This window comes from Hermetia illucens, chromosome 3 (assembly GCF_905115235.1).
Source record: "Hermetia illucens chromosome 3, iHerIll2.2.curated.20191125, whole genome shotgun sequence".
Taxonomy (NCBI): Eukaryota; Metazoa; Arthropoda; class Insecta; order Diptera; family Stratiomyidae; genus Hermetia; species Hermetia illucens.
Genome location: NC_051851.1, coordinates 90,126,246 through 90,150,084, shown reverse-complemented (window position 1 = coordinate 90,150,084; position 23,839 = coordinate 90,126,246). Strand labels below are relative to the sequence as shown.

Here is a 23,839-nt window from a genome sequence, read left to right as displayed (position 1 = left end):
CACTTTGTTTTTAAAAGGAACACTGTGCAGGACCCGCGAATACAAGACCGATTACTTGCTTATCAATCCTTTTCAAAATCAAAACGTCCATTATTAGTGGATGGTAATATACAGCTCAAGACCCCCAGTTTGAAGAACAGAAGGGCTGCCGAGTTCGTTCAAGGGGTTGCAAAGAGCAACTCATTATCGACTCGGTAGTTGTACGACAGGTATCCAGAGGCCAAAGGCCAAATTAGTTGCTTTGTCGAATACGATAAGGCTTTTGCCAGCGTCCCGCACTCCTGGCTAATCGATGTCCTACATCCGTACCGCATTGATCCGACGCTAATAAAATTTTCATCGACAGTTATGGAAGGGCGGTATACCACCTTGTCACTGTTTCATCTTCGGTATTAACACCTCAGAGCCGATCCACATACTGAGGGGCATGTTGACGGAAGGAGTTCCTTGAGTTCGTTTTAGTTTTGCATACACTCAACCCTTTTCATGACTTTCATGGGTAGAGGACATGATTTTGCAATCAAATATGGCATACGTGTTAATTGCGAGCTGCTCTTGATGTACTTAGATTCCGTCAAGTTGTCTGTTACGAAAATGCTGTTTAGCCGTGATATTCGGATAGAATTTGAATTAGGCAAGCGTCGAATCCAAGTTACGCGCAAGGGTAATTTCATAAATTCTCTGTGAACTTGAGGAGGGTTTGCAGTCGTCCTTTAGAAATGATGTCAAAACTAAGAGCGAGAGTGGGGAAATTTTAGTCGGAACCTTCTATTCGATAGCTATGTTCTTATATTTGGTGAAAAAGTAATATGCTCCACATTTTCGCTTATAAAGTTCAAATTCCAAAACTCCAGTTCCAAATTTCCCTTTAATGCGTATAATTATTCCTCCAAAAAATGCGTGACAAATAGATAGAAAATTGCTTTTGCAATAATAAGATTTCGTTTACACAAATTGCCCTTTGGCAGCGGAGAGATGATGAGATTTTCGTGTATCATTCTAGGCGCGAGGGTCGCTATCCGGGCTTATAAGAAACTCATAATGAAAGAGCGGATGGAGAATGACCAGTGCGGGATGTGTGGTTCGACCTTAGATACGTTGGACAGGCAGTACTTAATAGTTTTTTTGCCATATGTATTGGGACCAGAAAATTTTAACTGATCGTAATATTGCACAGAACAAACTCATATTATTATGCTATTAAAGTACGACCGCATATGCGCTATGCGACACTACATTCAGCACAACAGCCGCGATGTGACATGCATGTATTGCACTAGCGCGCAAGCCAACCACAAACAACTGAATGTTTTGACATTGGAATACGGGAAGGTTGGCGCTTCAGGTAAAAGATTTAGTATTCATCTTATGTGAGTAACTCATTATGCACGTTTGCCATCGTATAAATGTAGCTAAGAATACAAAATACTCCGCAAATACAATATTTGTCTAAACTCTAAGATACACTTATGTACATACATATCAACGACAGAAATATTATCTTCATACTAAATAAATAAACACTGCAACGCATTAATAAATTGATCTAACGCATCTTGATGCATTTCCTCTTTACTTTTGTTCACAAAAGCATGTATGTAAATTAAAAACGCTGGTAACCAGGTGCACATGTCTACTATATCAGTTACCACCCGCACATGTTTCCCTCGAGCAATTAACACTTGATATGCAATTAATTAAATAACTGAGAAAAGCCAAAAAAAGTAAAACTAAAACGCGGCCATGGACCCCGGCATTCACATAAATTCACTTTATGTGATCATGACGTCATACAAATCTTAGCGTGCAATAAATTTACCTGAAATGCGGAACTTTGATCTTTTATATCATCACCTATGCTGCTTCCAAATTTTGTATTTCTGGGATGAACTTAAGGAGGGGCGTTTCCGATAAATTTCTAAAACATACTATTATTAACTTCATTTGTGCAGATACCGGAAAGGGATGTATTTTGAAGCTTGGATTTAATATAGATGCATCACTGTGATTTTCTCAGATTTTCCAGTTGGATAGGTTCTGAAAATGAGACCTGTTTCACTTTTTGGGACACGCATTTTGAGCCCTGTCTCCCCTATGTTTTACCCAATATCGGAAACAACCAGTTTCGCATAGCACTATCCGAGCCCTTTTATTTAATACCCCACATGATCATATTCTGCGAAGACAAAATTTACACTCCTCTTTCGTATGTATGGGTAGCCATACAGTTCAGTTCAAGGAACCCCCTGCCATCCGGCTCCTCCACCGGTCGAGTTCTATCTTCTTAGCAACGAGAAGGACCCGAACGTAATGGGCAACACGGTTCCACCTGTCAGCAGTCCTCAGCATCTCTTCGACAATGTGGTCTGGAGAGAGATCCCCTGTGTTTAAATAGAGCTGCTGACGAACCCCATCCCACTTTCCACAAGAAAAAAAAGTGTGGTGGGCGTCGTCCACAACTCCATTGCAAAACACTCAATCCGGAGAACGCGCCTCGTGCAGGTAAGACTGAAAACTCCCAAGCACACTTAAAAATTGGTTAAGGCAATAGTCAGTCTCACCATCCTTTCGATTCAGCCACGCACCTAAGTTACCAATGAGCCGCGCAGTCCATCTGCCTCTAGTTTCATTTTGCCATGAGAGCTGCCACTCGTCTAGAGTGCGTTGCCGTTCTTCGCGAGCAACCACCTCCCTTGCGCTTGTACATGGCCTGACGCTCCTTAGCAAGAAGGGCAACGGAGGTCACTCCCGCGATCACCATCACGGCCGGTTTAGAGCCAGTGTGGTACGCAGACGCCATCCGCAAAGCTCCCCATTTCTGTACTTGCGCGAGGCGTTTACGATATACCTACTTGTTAAGAGCGCCAGCCCATACCTCTGCGCGGTAGAGCAGGGCAGACTGCGTTGAATTCATCAGGAGACGTCGCCTGCTAGACGTAGGAGCCTCAATGTTTGCCATTAGCCTACTTAACGCCGAAACTCCAGCTGCAGCCTTGTTCACTGCTGCTTTGATTTGCTCAGAAAAGCTCACCTTTGAGTCAAGAGTTAACCCGTATACCAATATTAACTTTAGTTGAGTGTGCGCTTTGAGACCTACATTTCATACAGATGCATCATTTTACCAAATATTTTGATTTGATAAATTCCGAGAACAAGACCTGTTCTTTATGGTTCATGGATTTTAGACTCAAACACCCCTAATTTCCACCAGATATTAAAAGCTAGGTGAGTTTTGGAAAGCACTAATTAAGCCTCTTTGTTTAGTATCGCATGTAATATGTACATGTAACCATATTCTGAAATGCAAATTTTATACCGACTGCTCCCCCCCCCCTCTTTTAACTCACCACAAAACCGAGTAACTCGTTTCTTATAGACCACACATTCTCCTCAAATTCCTTATCAATAGGTTTAGCTGCTTTCAAGCAAATTCCGTGTGACAGAACAGATTTTAAGGTTATCTTAAAAAGGGCCCCTGACGGGTGGTATAGGAAGCCGGTCACAACTGACTGTGTCCTGGTGACATACAACGTTTTTCACGATAATGAAATCAGTTGCGGCGAAAAACGGACTATTAAGCTAATAGGAAAAAGACAAACCCTAATAGCTATAATCTTCTATAATTTCATGGCAATAAAATGTTGGGGGTTTCTTACGTTTCGCTGAAAGCTATTAAGCCTCTTGGGAAAACAACATTGAACTGGAACCCGACCAGACACCTTTATTGAGATGTTGCTAACGCAGCGTTTATATAAGTGTGTATGTACTCAAAGAAGCATAAATTCAGGCCGATTAATATTTCTTTATTGCGTTCCTTCCCACCCTGCACTATGGCCATAAATTCCACTTCGAAAACGAACTGGGAAATTCAGAGGGAATTTTCTTCTAACAAATAGTTGGGAAGTTGTTTATGTGATATTGAATCGAGAAATCATGGCTACTTAACCATTTTTCACACTTGTGTTGTGTTTGGTCGTGGCCCGTTTTGTTGGCCAAAATAAGGTAATTCACCATCTGGCATCCATCCCTCCCGTCTCAAGGACTGGAAAAGGAAAAGGGCTGCTCTATTAGAACACACGAAGTGGGTGAACACATGGTGACAGAACAGAGAGCTATGGGCTGCCTGGAACCTATAAACATATATTCCTACAAATGTAAGTATATATTGTGAAGGTCGCCACGCGGTAATATTCCTCAAAATGAGTATATTTCGCAATAATCGTAAAAAAATCAATTTTATTTCTGAAAGAAGAGGACAAAAATTGAAGCAGGGATCACGAAGAGGATTAAGCGTGGTGGGAGTATATCCAGCAGTGACGTGGTTATTGATGTCCCCCATATGGATGGGAATCAAGCCTTATTACGTATAATATGTACTTTGTTTTCAGTTAATAAGATTTCATGACTTCCGCCGAAGTATGGACGAATTCACCTTTAAGTTGCTTTAAATAAAGTTCGCCATCATGACCGGCGTGGATTGTGTTAGCTTTTGTGTTACTAAGCAAGTGAAGGTAAGCCTCGATGCGGAAACGAAAAGGATTGTTCTGAATGCACGATTAGATTCTGTTGGCTTTACATACATGTATATATGTATAACGTTAGTTCGCAAGGACATTGGCCATTCGGCGTTCTTTTCATCAGAGTGGAAACAGCTACGGCACTGGAATAGACGGCGATATTATGGTTTAATATACACACAACTGTTTATTTGGAAAAATACTTGCATGCATACATAAATATGGACTATAACATAGCAAACAGCGTAAACTGGGGTAGGAGTAAGCGTCTAAATTCTGCATGGGCAGTTATAGCCCAAGCAGAATTTAGACGCTGCAGAAATCCGCTTTCTATCGATTTTGAATAAAAATTTCAGATTAAAGTTCAATAAAGCATAAATTAAGAGTGTTTTTTCCCTAGATGGATATGTTTGCATACGTATTCGATGTGCACAGTTTTCTCTGCCCCATGGGGAGTAGAAGAGCTGGCTGCAGGGAGTATACACGGAACGTACATATATGTACAGCTTCCTAGAGCCATACAACAGTCTACGTATATATATATCTGATTACGACTAGAGATTAATCCCTGGACTTCTAATCCACTTGATTGCACATTATATCTACTCTGTCATGTTTTTTGTTGGATTTTAGTGAACTGGCAAAAAGTGTTTGGTGGATGTGGATAAAAATTGATTTTAGGGGTAAGTTTCTCGGTGGTTTTTATGTTTCATTAAGTTTATTACAAATCATAATAAAGGAACTGCTTGTCATGAGTTGAGCCAATAGAAAGGCTCAATGTACATAAACGTATTCACATAGTAATACACTGAGCGTATCAGTATTTCGCGGAAATATTATATTTTGAAGGAAATCTCATGGAAATATGGCACTTTGAAGTTTTTTTCAAATGTGTACCTTGTTATGTCAGTATCACAAACGCGCTCAGCATTTCAAGGAAATGAAATGTAGTTGATCAAAATAGTACGACCAACTTTCAATTTGAAACAAGTGGTACTGAAAACTACGGAATTTCTAGCATTTTTAAGGTTTTGTGTGAAACAAAAACCTTATTAGAATCGATTCGATGTCTGTCTGTCCGTCTGTCTGTCTGTCTGTCCGTCTGTCTGTCTGTCTTTTTTTTTTTTTTTTCCCCGATGGAAGGTGGAAAGCTTCAAAAGCTACCGCAGGCTCCTGCCACACGGTTATGTGGGACTCTTACCCACTAAAACCACCTCCTTCTCCTTCCACTCTCCCCGCGGGACTGCCATTTGGTATTACGTCGCGGGGCTGGATCAGAATTTATTCTGCGCTCATGTCAACATTCGTGTTCCTCTCGCGTTCATTCTTTCGGATGACTTCCTCCTGCCTAAGCTTCTTTCCGATGGCTGCAATAACTTTTCCAACTTCGGTCCATATCCCCTTGGCTTTCACCATAAGCTCCATGATATTTTCGGGTGTAAAGTGCTCCCCGGTTGTAGCTTCTAATGTAGCCCTTTGGGTTTCGAATCTGGGGCAGTGAAAAAAGACATGTTCTGCGTCCTCTGGAATGTTTGCACACTGTGGGCAATATGGCAAATCATCACGCCCAAATCGATACAGATATGCTCGATAGCCTCCGTGTCCGCTCAAGAATTGAGTTAGGTCGAAACCTACTTCGCCGTGAGGTCGTTCGATCCATTTCCGGATATCCCATATGATTTTGTGAGTTCAACGGCCTTTTTCTGACTCGTCCCACTTCTCTTGCCATTCCGCGACAGTTTCACCTCGTGCGAACTGTCGCCGACGGGCAGGAGATTCTCCGGTGAGGTACGTTCGATCGTAAAGTCGTTGTATTTCTTTCGCCAGAATCTCAATCGGGATCATTCCTGCTATCACGCAAGCTGCTTCATTAGAAATTGTTCTGTAAGCGCAACATGTTCGGAGTACACTTATGCGATACGCAGCTCCAATCTTTTTCTTATTTATTGTATTTTCCAGTGCATCTGCCCATACTGGGGCTGCATACAGTAGGATCGAACTGACCACCCTTGAAATAAGGAGTCGACGGCTCGGCCTTGGGCCACCTATATTTGGTAGCATTCTCGCAACCAGCGCTCCGATGTTATATGCCTTGGTTGCTGCACCCTCCATATGCAATCTGAAATTCAACCTCTGGTCAATCATTACACCTAAGTACTTAAGTGCAGGCTTGGAATAAATTGTTTGCGTTCCAACTTTGATCTTCATGGAAGTGCACTTTCTCCGCTTGGTAATAAGTACTACTTCCGTCTTATGCTCTGCGAGCTGTAGACCAGCATTCTCTAACCAGGATTTAATCTCATAGACTGCTTCATTTGCATAGAGCTCGGCTTCCTCGAGAAGGCATGCAACAACCGTCACACCAATATCGTCCGCGAAACCAATGGAGGCCACACCAGTAGGAAGGTCTAGGGTCAGTACCCCGTTATACATAATAATCCACAAGAGTGGCCCTAGGATAGACCCTTGTGGAACTCCGTATGTCGTTTGGTAGGATTTCATTCCTTCATCTGACTCGCAGCACAGAGTCCTATCGATTAGGAAGTCGGCAACAATACGCACCAGGTACTTCGCCACGCCTAAGTTAATTAGGGACTCAACTATCTTGCTCCATCTAGCGGAATTGAAGGCATTCTTCACATCAAGTGTAATCACTGCACAACATTTGCCCTCGTCAAGTGCGGTCTTAGCTGTGTTAGCTACTAGGACAAGTGCATCGGTTGTAGACCTCCCCTTTCGAAAACCGAACTGATTTTCGGAGAGACCGCCATCCTTTTCGGCAATTCGAATTAATCTGTTGTAGATTACTCGTTCGAATAGTTTGCCAGTATTATTTAGAAGGTATATCGGCCTGTAGGACGGAGCTTCACCCAAAGGTTTGTTTGGCTTGGGGACTAGAATTAATTTCTGCTTCTTCCATTGTGTAGGAAATACTCCTTCTTTAAGGCATGTGGTGAACGCCTCGGCAAACATATTTGGAGCTATTTTTACTGCTGCCTTCAGAGCTTTATTGGGGATGCTATCCAAGCCAGGTGCTTTGTTTCCAACAATTTTATCCGCAGCTTCGAGGACCTCGTTTTCGCTTACCATTGGAACTTCGGCGGTGTCTATCTCGACAGTGGGAAGGTCAGCGGTACTCACATTCTGTGGGAAAAGATCCGTTACTATTTCATTAAGCAGAGTAGGGGAAGAGATCGGTAGGGAGCGTTTGCCTTTAACTTTCGATATTACGGTTTTATAGGCACCACCCCAGGGGTTCGTATCAGCTTCATTACACAGTCGCTTAAAGTGTTCGCTTTTACTTTTCATGATGGCCACATGTAGTTTCTTCCGAGCCTTTTTATATTCTTCATGTAATTGCTCGTATCCAGATCGGTTTCTATTTCGCTGACTGCGCCTTCTGGCCTTGAGGCAGGCCTTGCGGCATTCTCCGATTTCAGAATTCCACCAAAAGTTCGGAACTCGCTTCTGTGGTACAACATACCTTGGCATGGGTGCGTCACATGCTCGTTGCAACTTCTCGCCAATCTGCAGAGCTTTATTTTTTGCGCTTCCTTCAAGCGCTGTATTTTGCTGCAGAACCTCTCCGAAAATCTCCTCGTCAAACCTATTAGCTGCCCACCTTTCAGCTCTCGTCCGAGACCGTTTCATTCGTTTTGTCTGTCCGTCTGTCTGTCTGTCTGTCTGTCACAGCCGATTTATTCAGAAACGGCTGCACCGATTGTCACTAAAATTGGTAGGAGTATGTGATCTGTCGTTCCCTTTACATGCAGCAACTGACGCCATTTTGCGTTAAGTTTAAGGGGGGGCTCCCCATACATGTGAATGGAGGGTGCACATTTTTTTTTCACAGAATGTAGCCATGTGGGATATCAAATGAAAGGTCTCAATTAGTACTTTTTGAAACTGGTTCAATATTTGATATTGGGTGAAACGTAGGGGAGTGAGGGCTCAAAATATGACCTCCAAAAAGTGTAACAGGTCTCGTTCTCAGAACCTATCCAACCGAAAAATCTGAAAAAAATCACGTTGGTGCATCTCTACGAAATCTAGGCCTTAAAATATATCCGGTTGCGATATTTCCACAAATAAAGTTAATAATAGAATATTTTCACATTTTAGAAATTTACCCGGCACCCTCCTTATGTTCATACCAGAAGTACAAAATGCGTATAAAGAAGAATATAATGCACAATTTGTTGAAGTTTGAAGAAAATCCAACTATTATTAACAAAGTTATAGGGGGTAAAACTTTACAATTTTTTGTGAATTTCGTGCATTCTACAACCTGCATGACGTCATCATCACATATCAATTCGTCAATACCACAACGAAATGAGTTCTTATGAATTGGGTGGAAAAGGATTATTTTGTTTTAGTTTTTTAGTAATTTGTATATAAATATCAATTATTCCAATGAGACATGTGTGTATGTAGGCATATAATATATGCGTGCTAATGGACTTTCCGGGTAGTGCCTAATTCAGATAGATATAAGAAGTAAATCGGAAATATGGGTACGATCAATTTATATACGTGCCTATATGTGTACAGTATTCGGAAATAGGCAGTTTGTTTGTTTAGGGTGAGCGTACCATCTACGGCTGTAATATGTACGTATGTCTCGTAGTTTTGTAGCTGTATACGGATAGAAAAATGTGCGTTGAAATTTCTTACATAAGATGAACACAAAAGCTTTATACCCGAAGCGCGAGCTTCCGGTATTCCGACTTGTTTCATTTGACTCTACGCAGAATTCCTCCTCTTCGTACTAAATATCCATTCCATTATGTCTTTTTCCTGTATCTCATCCTGACTGCACAATAAGAAGAAATAGCGCCTTTCAAATATTCATTTTAAACAATAATTTTATCTTTTTTCAAAATGTCTATCCCAAATTCCATAAATTCCTAATTAGTGCACAAATATATTCTTTTAAAAACAAACATGACCATTGGCCATTTTTCACGCTAGCGCGTATCTAAATATATAGGGGGTCGGTGCAGGCAATAGAGAAATATCGACGTATATACTGTAGTGAAACTGGCGAATGCCCCTTCCACTAATCACAGTTGGCAAATGCAGCCGCGCATTTGTTAACATTTTGCGATTACCCTTATGGGGCGTCCACATATTTCTTTGCAAGGCCTTAGCAAAAAGTCTCAAGTGCAAGCATGTGGATAGGGTGTTTCTAGCGCTTATTGACGATCTGGAGTGTCCACACACTCAACGAACAGTCGTAACGCAAACTTGTGGACAGGTTTTTTTTGGCCAAACCAGAATGTGGAATCTTCCAAAGACATCAGCAGAAATAGTGGACGTGCACGATTCGTGGATGTACATCTGCGCTTACGTACTAAACCACTAAACCAATTATTGCCTCCAGTATCTTCTCCATCGTATCTATAAGGCATATTGGGCGATATATATATGAAGACGGATTACCAGGTTGTTTGTTTCCAAACTCTGCTGTTTCCATTTTTTAGGAAAGATCCCTTCGTCGGGCTGTTCGCTCTTGTCATGAATCCACGCATTATAATCTGGTATTTTTTATGGTTCAGCGAACCATGTAAGATGTTATTTTCTGCGAATTATATAAAGGAGCATTTAACATCTGCGATCACGCTGCTCCCAGGGCAGAGGTGGGGCAGCGTCTGACGATCTGCTCCTGCCCTGGTAAGAAACCGTAAAGCCGTCATCGCCTAATATTTTGAAAGTTTGGGTGCTAAGCCCTCAACGAGAGGTCCGTGGACCAAAAAAAGGGTGTAAATTGCTCTCCATTTAGTCCGGACTTAGGACCCCGCAATTCTCAAAAAAAGTCTTCAGATGTCAGACATTTGAAACACTTTGTAATCCTTGCCTGTTCTCGGATGCGACAGATAAATTCAACCTATTTTTATTTTTCCTGCTTCCAAAAGCTTCTTCGCGTTTTCTGCAGGAATGACAAGTGCCCCAGTTTGTGTGCCGCCGTATGCTTTTCTGAAAAATACCGCCTCTAAGGCTACGGTTTCCCCGATTTCGAACTGAGAGCGAATGTCGCGACTGTGTCCTTCTTGGTAGTAATTTCATCAATGGCTTTACAGTCGGTGGTAATACGATTGGTCAGTGTTCTAACTTTTGCTTGTATGCCCATTACTTCTTTGATGGTCTCTCTGAACACAGCCAATTTTACTCCTGTTTCGCTAAGTTCGCAAGCGTTTACTGCTGATCCGATGGAATTTCGGTTCGTTTTGCAAAAATCAAAGGGTGTGTGCGTATGTGTGGGATGGAGCGGTGTGAAATTCAATGTGTGAACAAACCTTGCCGATTTGGAATGCATTTCACCGATATGGAATGTTCACTGTACATTGCAGTTGCAGCTCAATTCACACGTTTCTGGGAGTTTGGAGTTTCCCGACAGGAAAAGAATGCACCAAAAATATTTTTACTGGGCGGAGAAATAGTACTTTGCTTACTTACTTTTAAAATGAAGTTTATGTTTTTTTTATAATATGCTTGTAAAATATAATTACCCAAAGAAGCTTATATTTATAACACCGCACTGTTGTATGTTCTTAAAACTTCCGTATCCGTTTGACTGCCCTTGAGCAAGCTGATGCGCAAAAATAGAAACAGAAGAATAAAAAGTCGGGAAACCGGAAGCTGGGCGCTTGGAGATAACATGTTTCATATTATATTTTATACCACTACCAACTTTTATAACTCTGGGATAAATTTAAGGGGGGTTTACTCAATTTCTCCAAAAATATGGTAATATACTATTATTAACTTAATTTGAACAGATATCAATATGGAGAGTATTTTGAGGCCTGGGCACCATATTGAGGTAGGATCTCAACGTAGAAGGATATAACTCACTACATGTATGGGCATTCACAGTCCCCACCTTCTCTCTAAATTTCGTGTCAATATGTATAGCACGTTTCTGAGAAAAGTGCGTTTGACAGATAGACAGACAGACAGACAGACGGACAGGCAGACAGACATTGAACCGATTTTAATAAGGTTTTGTTTAGCAAACAAAATCTTAAAAATGTATATGCGCGTGTACTTCCACTAAGCTTCCTATAGAGGAATTTTGAAGAATTATTTACTCACAGATTTCCATTAAGATCAATTGTCTTTAATCCTAAATGAATGGAAGCACTGCTTTTGGTTCCCGCTCGGTTGCGGCAAACGTGTTGAGCCGTCTTAATACTAGTCACATATGTGCAAGCAAGTTGGCAACGCACTAGCACATGAAAATGATTTGATGCACGAAATTAAGATAAATATTTGTTGAAGGTTTGGAGTTTGCGGCAAGTGGCAAGCATGTAGACGTAGCTTTAGAGGAAAGAAACTGCTTTCTTTATTTCCGATGAGCAGTCGTTCACCCAATCGAAGAGGGTGAGTAATGTTGCCACACAAAGATAAGGGGATTTTTTTTCTCAGGTAACAACCTATGAATGCAGTTTCACGGAATTTAATTTGTGGAAGAAAGAGAAGATAGACGGAAAACTTAATCGGCAGATAGCGATCCTGTGAGATTTTCCCCGCTTTCAGAGTTTTTCATGCCGAGGAAGTACAGATTGCAGCGGATCTCGGTACTGACTGCACTCCTGCATCAATAGTGATCGAAAAAAACCGAACGAACAATTTTTTAAATATTTTGAAGATCAGTTTGATGATATTGGGATATCATGAAAAGTAAAAATATGAAAAACATGGAAAATTTGCAGAAATTTTAGCAGGAGAACAACGGGTTTTTGAGGTGTTGATAATGTGTTAATTTCGATGAGAAGTGGACCGGAAATTTTGTGGCTGCGCGCACGTTTCCTAAACAATCAAGCTCATGTAGGGTAAAATTACAAAAACGGAAAATAATTTTGACTGGCAGGTAGATAAGAAATTTTGAAAATTTGAAACAATTCGCCTTTCATCATCATCATCAACGGCGCAACAACCGGTATCCGGTCTAGGCCTGCCTTAATAAGGAACTTCAGACATCCCGGTTTTGCGCCGAGGTCCACCAATTCGATATCCCTAAAAGCTGTCTGGCGTCCTGACCCACGCCATCGCTCCATCTTAGGCAGGGTCTGCCTCGTCTTCTTTTTCTACCATAGATATTGCCCTTATAGACTTTCCGGGCGGGATCATCCTCATCCATACGGATTAAGTGACCCGCCCACCGTAACCTATTCAGCCGGATTTTATCCACAACCGGACGGTCATGGTATCGTTCATAGATTTCGTCATTGTGTAGGCTACGGAATCGTCCATCCTCATGTAGGGGGCCAAAAATTCTTCGGAGGATTCTTCTCTCGAACGCGGCCAAGAGTTCGCAATTTTTCTTGCTAAGAACCCAAGTTTCCGAGGAATACATGAGCACTGGCAAGATCATAGTCTTGTACAGTAAGAGCTGTGACCCTATGGTGAGACGTTTCGAGCGGAACAGTCTTTGTAAGCTGAAATAGGCTCTGTTGGCTGACAACAACCGTGCGCGGATTTCATCATCGTACTTGTTATCGGTTGTGATTTTCGACCCTAGATAGGAGAAATTGTCAACGGTCTCAAAGTTGTATTCTACTATCCTTATTCTTGTTCGTGTTTGTGTTTGACCAGTGCGGTTTGATGTTGTTGGTTGATTCGTCTTCGGTGCTGACGTTGCCACCATATATTGCTTCTTCCTTTAAAGAGTCCGTTGGTTGCAGCCGCCACCCAGCGTGGCTCTATTCTACCAGATATACATTTTCTTCTGGTTGTGGATGACGCCACGCTGCTTTGACTGGATAATATAAATGGGATGAGGAGACTCTCTCCGCAAATTCACTGATAACATGTACTTGCTTTTCCTTAATGGAAGAAGCAAGTTGGGACTCTTAGTGTCAGCCGTCATCGCAATCTACCTTTTTCCTTTCACGGGGAGAATATGTAGGGCGTTGAACTGTTTATTTGTTCAGTTTCTTCAGTGGCGCAACAACTGATACTTGGTCTAGGTCTGTCCTAGTAAGGAACTGCAGACATTCTGATATTGGGCTGATTTCCACCAATTCGATATGCCTAAAAGTTGCCTCTTTGGCAGAATCTGCCATGTCTTTTTTCTGCCGTATATATGATATATTTTCCGGGCTGAATCATCCACAACCATACGGAATAAGTGACCCAACATCGCAACCTACTAACATTTGGCGCCATGATATGCCGCTAGCTATTATTTTCTCCGGAATGGTCCTTTCGCATAGAGGTCTTCAAATACATTTCCTTTTGACTCTGTCGAAAGCTTTCTCGAAATAGGTGAAGAACAAATTGTGCACGCTATTCGAAAATGAACCGTAGAGTGTTAATGAGATCGGTGGTGGAGGATCTACAGAGGAAAACACCCTACTTTCTGTCGTCAAAGCTGTTTTTGATATACTCCAGGATTATTTTACCCATTATCTTTACGACGGCAGGAGACATATCCCCTTAATTGTCACATTCAAAGCGGTTATCCCTCTCCAGAATCTTAATTGATTTTTTTTCAAAAACAAGCACAGGATCAACTAAAATGAAAGAGACTAAGCACACTAATCATACAATTTATAGAATTCTTCACCCGCATCAATAACATACATCATGTAATCAAAATCAGATTTGGACTATCAAGACGAAAAAAATCGAGTTTCAGACTTAACTTTAGTTAAACCAAAGAAAATCCGAAACTAAGGCAAAGTTGTAAAAGGGAAATACCCATATTGATAATTACTGAAAGAAAAGCTAGGCCCCATGCTTACGTTCTTTATAAGGTCAAAGCCGACACAAAATATGCAAACACCTAAAAGAGGAATTATAAAAAGTCCGGATACCGGAAGCTGGGTGCTTCAGTGTTCATCTTATGTGAGGAAGTCCCTATGCACGGTTTTCTTCTCGTACATAGCAAAATATGCAAAATTTTCCTACATTATTTGCTAAAATCTAGATATATATATGTACATACATATCAAAGACATCAATATTTTGCTAATCCTAAATAAACAAACGTTGCTTATGCAAATTGATTTGACCCATTTTCACCTATTTTCACTTTACACCGTGCACAAAGGCATACATATACGTACCTAAAGTAAAGATCACCTGTACTAACGTACACACATATCTATCCTATTGGAGACTACCCGCAAACTTAATTAGCACATACATATACATGTCTGTCTCGAGTAATTCATATTGACATACAAATAACTAAAAAAGCTAAAAAAAGCAAACTAAAATGTCCCCATGGCCCCCCCCCCCAATTACATAACTTCACTTTATATGAGGATGAGGGAGAGTGCAATAAATTTTCGTGCAATGAAAAAGTTTCAACGCCAATAATTTTGTTAATAATAGTGAATTTTCATTCAAATTTCCCAAAACTATGCCTTACATTATTCCTTATACCAATGCCAAATCTTGCACTTCTAGGACGAAACTAAAGGGGATTTTTGAGTGAAATATAAAAATATACTATTATTAACTTTATTTGAACAGATGTTGTATAGATGCACAATTGTGACTATTTCTGCAAATTTTTCGGTTGGAAACTTCCTGAGAACGAGTCCTGTTTCACTTTTTGGTACACACATTTTGAGTTTCGAAAAGTACTTTTCATTTCATTTGATGTCCGACATGATCATATTCGGTGAAAAAAAAATGCCACTTCCCTTTCGCATGTATGAGGAGCCCCCTTTTGAACTCAACATAAAGTGGCACCACTTGCCATATGTAAAGGGGTTCACAGAAAACACCTTATCATCAAATTTCTTGACAATTGTTTCAGCCGTTTCCGAGTAAATCGGGTGTGACTGACAGATAGACAAACAGGCAGACCGACGGATAAACAGGCGACATTGAATCGATTGTAATAAGGTTTTGTTTTACACAAGGTTTTGTTTCACTCAAAACCTTAAAAAATATTAACTTTACAATAAGAAAAATATAGCTGCTTCGCTTGCCGATCAAGCGACCATCCGCATAAGCTGCCAACCGTAATTCATTGTGTTGAATTCAAGGAACTAGGTGCTATCTTCACTAACGAGGAAAGCACAGCTCTGAGGAAAGAATTAGGTTGCATTTGATACCCCACATGACTATATTCGATACAAAAAAAAATGTTCACTTCTCTTTTGCATGTATGGGGATCCTCCTTAAATTCACCGTAAAATGATGTAACTCATTACATGCGTGGGACCTTGTACGCATTTGCAGTGAAGCTAGCCCACAGATTCCAAGCATTTGGCACATCTCAAGTGAGTTTTTGAATGCCTCCTTGATAATAACCTAATTCTCAACGTTGACAGATGCAAATTTCATTCGTAGCAATTTGTAGGCCATTCCATCACCTCTGATGCCACTCAACCCGATCCAGACAGGGTGCTAGCGACCGCGAGCTTTCCGTTTCCAAAGACGATAAAAGACCTTAGAAAGTTCGTGAGTATGGTAAACTTCTACCGTCGTTTACTGTCCAAAATCGCTCACTAAACGGCTTTACTCAACGCCTTGCTGTTTGATCCTAAAACCAAAGATTCGCGTCAGTTTGTGTGTTTTCCAGAGACCGTCCAAGCGTTTAAAACCACCAAGCAACAGTTGGTGGACGCTACACTTTTGGCATTCCCTCAATAGGATGCCCCCTACTCTTCACTCAAGGGTGAACCAAAGTTGGCAACCGTTGGGTTTCTTCTCAAAACAGTTGAATCCCACTCAAGGATTTACAGCGCCTACGATCGTGAATTACTAGCTGCTTATCTGAGCATCAAGTATTTTTGGTATTCCCTTGAAGGTTAGCCGTTTCCGCGTTCATGGACGACAAGCCTCTGACTTTTGCCTTACGGTAAAAGCCTCAGAAAGCGTCCCCTCACTAACTTCGGAACTTAGTCTACATCAGCCAGTTCACATAGAACATTCAACATGTGTCCAATGAAGGCAACTTAGTCGCTGATGCTTTGTCCCGGATCTGCGAGATCAACATCCAGGCTGCAGTCGGTTTTTTTTGGCAATCGCTGTGGCCCAGCAGGATGACGCAGTTCACCAAAGTTGCAGTTGGACTCCAAATACAAGTTCAAGGAGTTTCCTGTCTTCGGTTCACATACATCTACCTATTGCGAGATCTCTGATAAGAGACTCTGAAAGAGGCTATATATGTATTCCAGCCGCTTTTCACAAGGAAATGTTCCGCTTGGTGCACGATCTTGCGCACTCCGGCATTCGGACAACGGACAACTGGAAAGTCAATAGACATCCTAGAAAGGAACTAGGTGTCAACAAAGCGCTTAAACACAACACATCTCGACATTATAGGCCCTTCGCGGAACTCGCACGCCTCACGATCATTGATCAGTTTACACGATCATTGATCAGTTTACGCTTACCTCTGAAGGAGATAACAGCAGTCATGTGCCGCGGCCCCGCTATCAGCTAGGTTAATGTGCGGCGTACCTGTCGGACATGCTATTGGCCGGAAAAAGCATGGCCAGACACGAGATCGGATGGAAAAGGTGGGGCTGGATCCCAGTCAGGAATCGTAGGGGAAACTCCGAATATAACCGCTCGATTGAAAAACTCTAAACCGAAATGCTGTGTGCGAGAAGAGAAAATCCACGACGGATGGCATCACCATCCGATATTGTTTTTGCCTCTGGGGTTCATGATGCCCAGTCTACGAGGCTTTCAAATTTTTTCAGTTTGTCGTGCTTGACAGCACATTTCAGTGAAACAGCACTTGCAAGATTGACGAATACCCGGATAGTTCTTTTGGTTTTCCTCAAATAGAATATATCAAGTAGAATAAAATGATATTCTGTTCTCTTTACCGAGGTTATTCGGTGAGAAATGAAAATGTCTCAAACTATGTATTTCGATTTGGCATTCTGTTAGTTTACGTTATGACGTATTATAAGTACCGAAAGGCAAAACTCTGTTTTTTTTATGAATACTAATTTATCTCAATTGAAATAAACTCATTTGTTTAATAAGGAATGAAAAACCTCACCTGTGACTTAACATGTTCCAATAACCTAGGCAATATGTGCTGACTCCGCGAGGCCACAGAATCGTCCAACGAATTGCACTCATCTATTTTACTCCCCAGAACCTCCTCCATGTCACGCTCCCACAGGAAGCTGTACTTTTGAAAAGTTAAAGCCCATTCTGAAGCCTTGTTCATTGCACTTTTTGTGTGTTCCATAATTGACCTGACACATTCTTCAACGCCAATTCCTCTTAATTCTGGAATCACAAGAAAAAGAATTTCTGAGAAAGAAAGTTCAAGTTGCGCTAGACGATGAGGATTGATATTGTACCATTGTGCATTGTCTCCAACGTGGTGGAGTCCAAGTTTCTCTCTTCGCTGCCGGGGGCCGCATGGATTACTTGCAAAATATCACGAATAAGTTGAAGAATGATTTCAAAGAAGCCTTCGCATGCATCCGGGTCAAAGCTTGGGATGAAAGACACCCTGCCGTAATCCAGAATAAGTTTTACTTCGAAAAGTGGCCAGTCATGTTCCTTCGACGAATCCATTTGCGCCTTAATGTAGTTCAAACTGAAAAATACCATTAGTTGGAGTATTTTCAACCCCCATCTCAGTGACACGGATTCGAATAGGGAGAAAAACAAACTGTGGATTTGGCGGAAAGTTGCGAGAATAATAGATATGTATGCATAAATACATATAAATGGCAAACTTGCCGAGACGAAATTATCGTAAATTAACTGAGATTTTATATGTAAATTATCGGACTCGAACAGCATGAAATGTGGTGCAGTAGCAAAGGAGGTTGGGGGGTATCTACGTGACGTTAAGTTGGCTTGTCCTCCTTCTTGAAGAAACTTCTGTTTACCACTACATGATTTTGCTTCTTCTGTTGGGTTGCATTTTATATCAGTGCTAAATTAAAAGTTTCAATCACACATGCTCAGGAAGAAGGAATGATGTGCATATGTAAAGTCCTGGCAGATAAGTGCGTTTATTGGTGTTGCTTTAAATGAGATGATTTTGTGAATCACGTCAAGAAGCTTTTTTGAAAACCGTTCCATATGTTTCAATTTTATGAAATCCAACGAAGTGATGTTTTGGCAATAGAAGCCCAGAGGCCATATTAGGAAAAGTTGGTTTTTGGTACATTGGTATTATTTTGCGATCATTTGGCAATACACGAAAGTAGTGTCCGACAAACATAATAATATCCGATTGATGGGATTGGGTGAACATGGTAGGTTATGCAGGAGAAAGGGGAAGGTCTCTTCTTTTTAACTTCTTTGAAGAACTGCGGCGGACACTGCCGGATATGTTCCACGTTTTCTATTAGCGGGATTGGACTTTCCACATCTTCCATTCTACGGAGAAGGGATTCAAAATTACACTACACCATTTTGTTATCAAAATAGCTCCATATTGAGATACCATGTAGGTGAAGTAAAACCTTACTTTGGTTAGGTCTATTCACCAAAGGATTCATTTACTGGTTTACTTTAATAGTCATAGCAAATAGAGAAGTTTAAAATCTTCGAAATGAAATGTGTGCCTACTTGCAATGAAGTAAAGTATGCTGGCGGGTGACTATGAGTACTTATGTTACAAGCAGATGTTTGCTAAAAGTTGAAAGTATGCTCAAAAGATGGAACTTCTTCCGTTGTTAAAAAATTTGCATTGAATCAGATATTAAGTGTGCATATAATGTCATGATCAGAATAAAGTGAAGAATCTGACTTACATAAATCATATACACATGAGCTTTCTACAGTTGGATATATTCAACACTGAAATATCGGTAAAAAGTCCACAAAACTTTTCATATCTTGTATCGTAATGTTATTTTTTTTTCCTTTTTGATTTTCAAGAAGACTAATTTTCAGTTGTCTGGAACAGTTCATTTGTCACGCTCAGAAACTTGAAAAGAGGATGCAAGCCTAAAATCAACCTTTGTAGGGACAAAGAAGGAAACATGATCAACCATCCGATCATAATTTACTAACCTTTGCACTTTGCACAGAGCTCTCGCATACCAAAATATTCTTCCACGATATGTCCAACACGTTCCTTATGTATCTTTAAAACAGAAGCTATCTCGATCAACTTCACTTGGCGGTCATCCAAAATTATTTTGTTGACATCTTTTATGTGTTTGTTTGCCAAGCAGCGATCAAGGCACTTAGGTCCAACCAGGTGAACTCTAAACTGGTATGGGAATGCCTTGAGAGACTGAATACACTCGGCTCGTCCTACAAGGTCTGGATACTTTGGGTTCCAGGCCATGGTGGGTTGGAAGGCAACGAGGCAGCGGACGAACTAGCCAAGAAGGGAGCAGGGACGCCTTTACACGGGCTAGAACCCTTGTGTGGAATCGGAAACGGTTTCATGGCTATGAATCTAAGAAATGATATGGCTATACGGTTATCAAGAATGCGTTCAAAAACCTTCATGGTATGGGAAAGTAATCGGATCGGACGGTAATTTGAACATTCTGCTGGACTACCTTTCTTTTTCCATATTGGAACAGTGGTACTTTCTTGCCAGTTAGATGGTGTTCTTTCTTCCTGAATAACCCGATTAAAGAATTCACTGAGCCACAGTGTTGGGTCCCAGCTCTTCGCTTTCCATAGCTCAGGTGCGATGTCGTCAGGTCCTGTGGCTTTCCCCGATTTCATTCGTTTTATTGTCTCCTCGACTTCAGTTGCGCTGACAGTTAAGCCCTTTGGTGTTTAACGTGGGTACCTGCCGTGGAGACTTAATCATACGGTCCTCTTCAGACACGGATTGATTTTGTGACCATTATCAGAGCCCCGCTGAGACAAGCAACAACGGTAACAGTCTATACCAAGTGTATGGCTTGGCATTCATACTGGTGGATGCAAGAATTACTTGAATCTCTACCGAACTAAGGAGTACGGCACCCGTGTTGAAATGCAACACCACGCCAAGGCCCGAAGGTCTCTTCTCGCTTGAGCATAACCACAACCCCCATGAAGCTCCCACTAGGGGGCCTACCGCAACTAACCGAGCTGTCCTCACATACAACGGGAGTTGACCCAAAGTATGAGAGTCCAGGGGCTACCCCGGTTCCCATGGTACCAGTATACCCCTGGTAAGGTTTCGTGACCGATTTGCCACTTCAGAAGAGTTCCCGTGCAGACTCGGGTCTGATCGCCCTAATTATGCCTTTGGAGCATTCGCCTACTGCATCACGGCCGGCAAACCAAAGTGAGTACAGCGTCTCCCGGTGCCACCACTATGGAGGTTCTCCTCGGCCACTTGGCTTTGGTTTGGCCGACAGGGTTGCCGCCCCGTCCTCCTCACCGCCACCTCTGAGCACCAGTTGCGCTGACAGGTGGAACTGCTCGAAGTATTCTCGCCATCTATCCGTTGCGGCTTGACGCTTGGTAAGCAAAGTACCGTTCTTGTCGCAACAGAATTGTTCGATATCCTGTGTACGTTCGTTACGGCTTTTAGCAAGTCGATACAGATCTCTCTCGCCATCCCGAGTGTCCAGTTTATCGTAAAGATTTTTGTAGTGGTTCGCTCGGGTGACAGCGACCACTTTCTTTGCTTCCCGGTTGGCATTCTTATAAATTTGCCAATTACCAGGCGTTTTATCGTCGAGAAATTTATGGTAGAGCACCTTCATTTCACCATCCTCATTCCAAAGCCAAGTATCTCGGCTGATGTACCGCTTACCCGGCTTGATGACCCCGAGGGTTGCAGAGGCCGCTTTGTGGATCGTGTCTTTCATTTGGTTCCACGATTCTTCTACATTCGTAATGGTCGGCAATCGTATGAGTGACATCGTTTCTTTCTTCTCCTCACCAAATCGCCACCATTTGATGCGCTGCGAGCCAGTGCGTTCCTCACGCTGTTTTATCGGTGGCTTAATTCGCAGGACAGCAATCAACAGTCGATGTTGAGGTGCGATGGTCTCATAGGGAACGGCTTTGCAATCAGTGACAGTGGTAAAATGTCGGCTTCCTATGAGAATATAATCGATTTGCGTTTTACTGCTGCCACTATAAAATGTAGGAAGATGAGACAATCGTTTGATGAACCATGTATTCATAAGTACAAGGTCATGGGTGTCCGCAAAATCGATTATACGCTCGCCACCTTCATTGCGCGCTCCGAACCCCTTTTCCCCATGGTACCTGATACCGTCCGCCTTTTCACCCACATGACCATTAAGGTCACCGGGAATAATAATATGTCGTCAGCAGGCACGTGACAAGTCTTTTCACCGAAAAGTTGCCGAAAGGCATCTTTCTCGGCATCAGGACCTCTATATGGTGCATACGCGGTGAAGAAGTGAATAGTGCGATCAGCTGATATAATGGTGAGCTTCATCAGCCGATCATTAAATCGTTCGACCTCTTTAATGGCATCACGGAAACCCCCTGAGATGGCAATGCCAACACCATATTGACTGTGTGGGTTACCAAAATAGAGAAGTTTATAGCCATTTTTACCGCGTTCGCGATCAATGTCGCAGCTTTTGGCATCAGACCATCGGGTTTCTTGCAGAGGGCAGATATCAATGCACCTTTCCTGAAGGGCTCTTGCGAATTCTTCGGTTCTTCCAGTTAGGGAACCAACATTTAGCGTGCAGACACGTATTTGTTTTGTTCGGACTAACTTGCTTACGTCCTGACGCCGTCCATGCGTCAAGAACACTTACCCATTTCTCGACAGGACCGAGGCCCGTCCTGCCGCGTCAACTGAGGTGGACGCCCTAGCATTTCTCCGAGGCTTGTGACTCAATCCGATCATCATGTTTGTAACGACATTGTATGCATTTGCTTGGTCGGCCTGTCGCGGGACCTGTCACCAAGAGAGAGATCAGGTAGGATTTAGCATAGTGGAATAATTCTAACTATACTCTATTATCTCTTTCCCTAATCTCAGCATTTTATTTTTGTTTTACTGAGGATAGTACAGAGTACGTTGCCTCAAACCCTCCTCCTTTACCTGGACTTGGGACCAGCATACTATGCTAATAGCATGGCGGAGGGCTAACTAAAACTCATATGGATTTAATACTAGTAGCGCCATCTGTGTGCTAGCCTACGAACTTTTCAGCCCAGCTGGGACAACATGAAAGCGAGACACAATTTTTTCATTGGCAAAATATAGCTGTTGATATAATAATTTTATGCGATTTTGTTTCGGAATTTCGAAATGAAAAAAAATGTAGTTGAGATTTTCCTGACCAAAGGAAAATTTATTTGTTCTCACATCTATAGCGTTTCGCAGATTACTTGTTTTTTGCGAGTGCATTTTCTGTTGATACCCTAATAAAATAAATCTTGGTCTTTATAACATAGATACCAGCATTTACTATGAACCCATTTTCAAGGTCTTTTTGTTCTTGGTCAATCTAAAGATTTCCAGAGTTTCATAAGTATTTAGATTGCTGACCAGACTTCCCTTAGCGCAGTTATCGTAACCTTCTTCTGAGGCGTACTTTACTACGGACATTTTCGTCTTTCCCGCTCTTAAACTTTTTTTCCCGCAGGTGGCTGTTTCGAGGATGAACTGAAGCTCCTCAACGTAATGTTGACTCGTGAACGGGAATATGGTTTCATTTCATGCGCGAAGCTGTTGTTGGAATCTTCCGCCTAGTCTGTCGGGGTTTTTTGTACATAGATATCACAGGTTTTTAATGATAAAAAGGTGACGCAGAGGAAATTTTTTGTTCTCTTCTGCCTCCATGGTGGAATTTATCCTCTTATGTCCGGAGTTTAATCATTCCAAGGGGTTTCTAGTTCTCCTGATAACAATTATGACGGCGGAATTCGCTGACGGTTGATGGCAGCTAGAAGACCCTATTTTGTTTACAAAAAGGAAACGTCACTCTGTGGTGAAAGCTTTTACTGTAGGAGACAACGATCTTGTCAGTCCTCATGTATTCTTGGGTTATCTTGTAGTTACACTAAATATGATGATGATAATATGATGCACCGTTTGGTGCCTAAGGCGATGACAGCTGTGAGAAGGGCAAATGGGGTGGTCGAGGGGGAGTTCTTGCGGGGAAGTGACAGTCACAGTTGGGACGGTAGAAGAAATTACAGAACTAGGCGATGATTTAGGAGAGGATGTTGAGCAGAATGAGATGGGGGAGGAAAATAGTGTGGTTTATGGCATCCGAGGGTTCAGAAAAATCGGTGTAAATAGTGTGTATCTTGCCGTGAATGTTCTTAATAACGAACATTGTAAAGTGCTGGGTGCAGATGAAGTAAACACGGGATAGAAGTGAAAACAGAGTCGCCCCAGGATTGTTGTGGGGAGTTGACAGTGGAATCAGCGAAATTGATGGAAGTAAGGAAAGATTGAGTGGGGTTAC

At 41.9% G+C, this 23,839-nt stretch overlaps 1 protein-coding gene across 2 annotated transcripts in view; it reads right to left on the bottom strand.

The window, feature by feature from the left end:
• Positions 1-23,839, bottom strand: part of LOC119652359 (dynein beta chain, ciliary) — a 155,248-nt gene that overhangs the window by 83,207 nt on the left and 48,202 nt on the right. The window contains exons 11-12 of one of the 2 annotated variants that reach the window (XM_038056444.1): positions 17,813-18,054; positions 17,503-17,762 (exon numbers count right to left, since the gene is read on the bottom strand). In XM_038056444.1, the coding sequence (XP_037912372.1) occupies positions 17,503-17,762; positions 17,813-18,054 (502 nt within the window). The remainder of the gene's footprint in view (positions 1-17,502; positions 17,763-17,812; positions 18,055-23,839) is intronic. The other variant, XM_038056445.1, reaches the window with a different exon arrangement.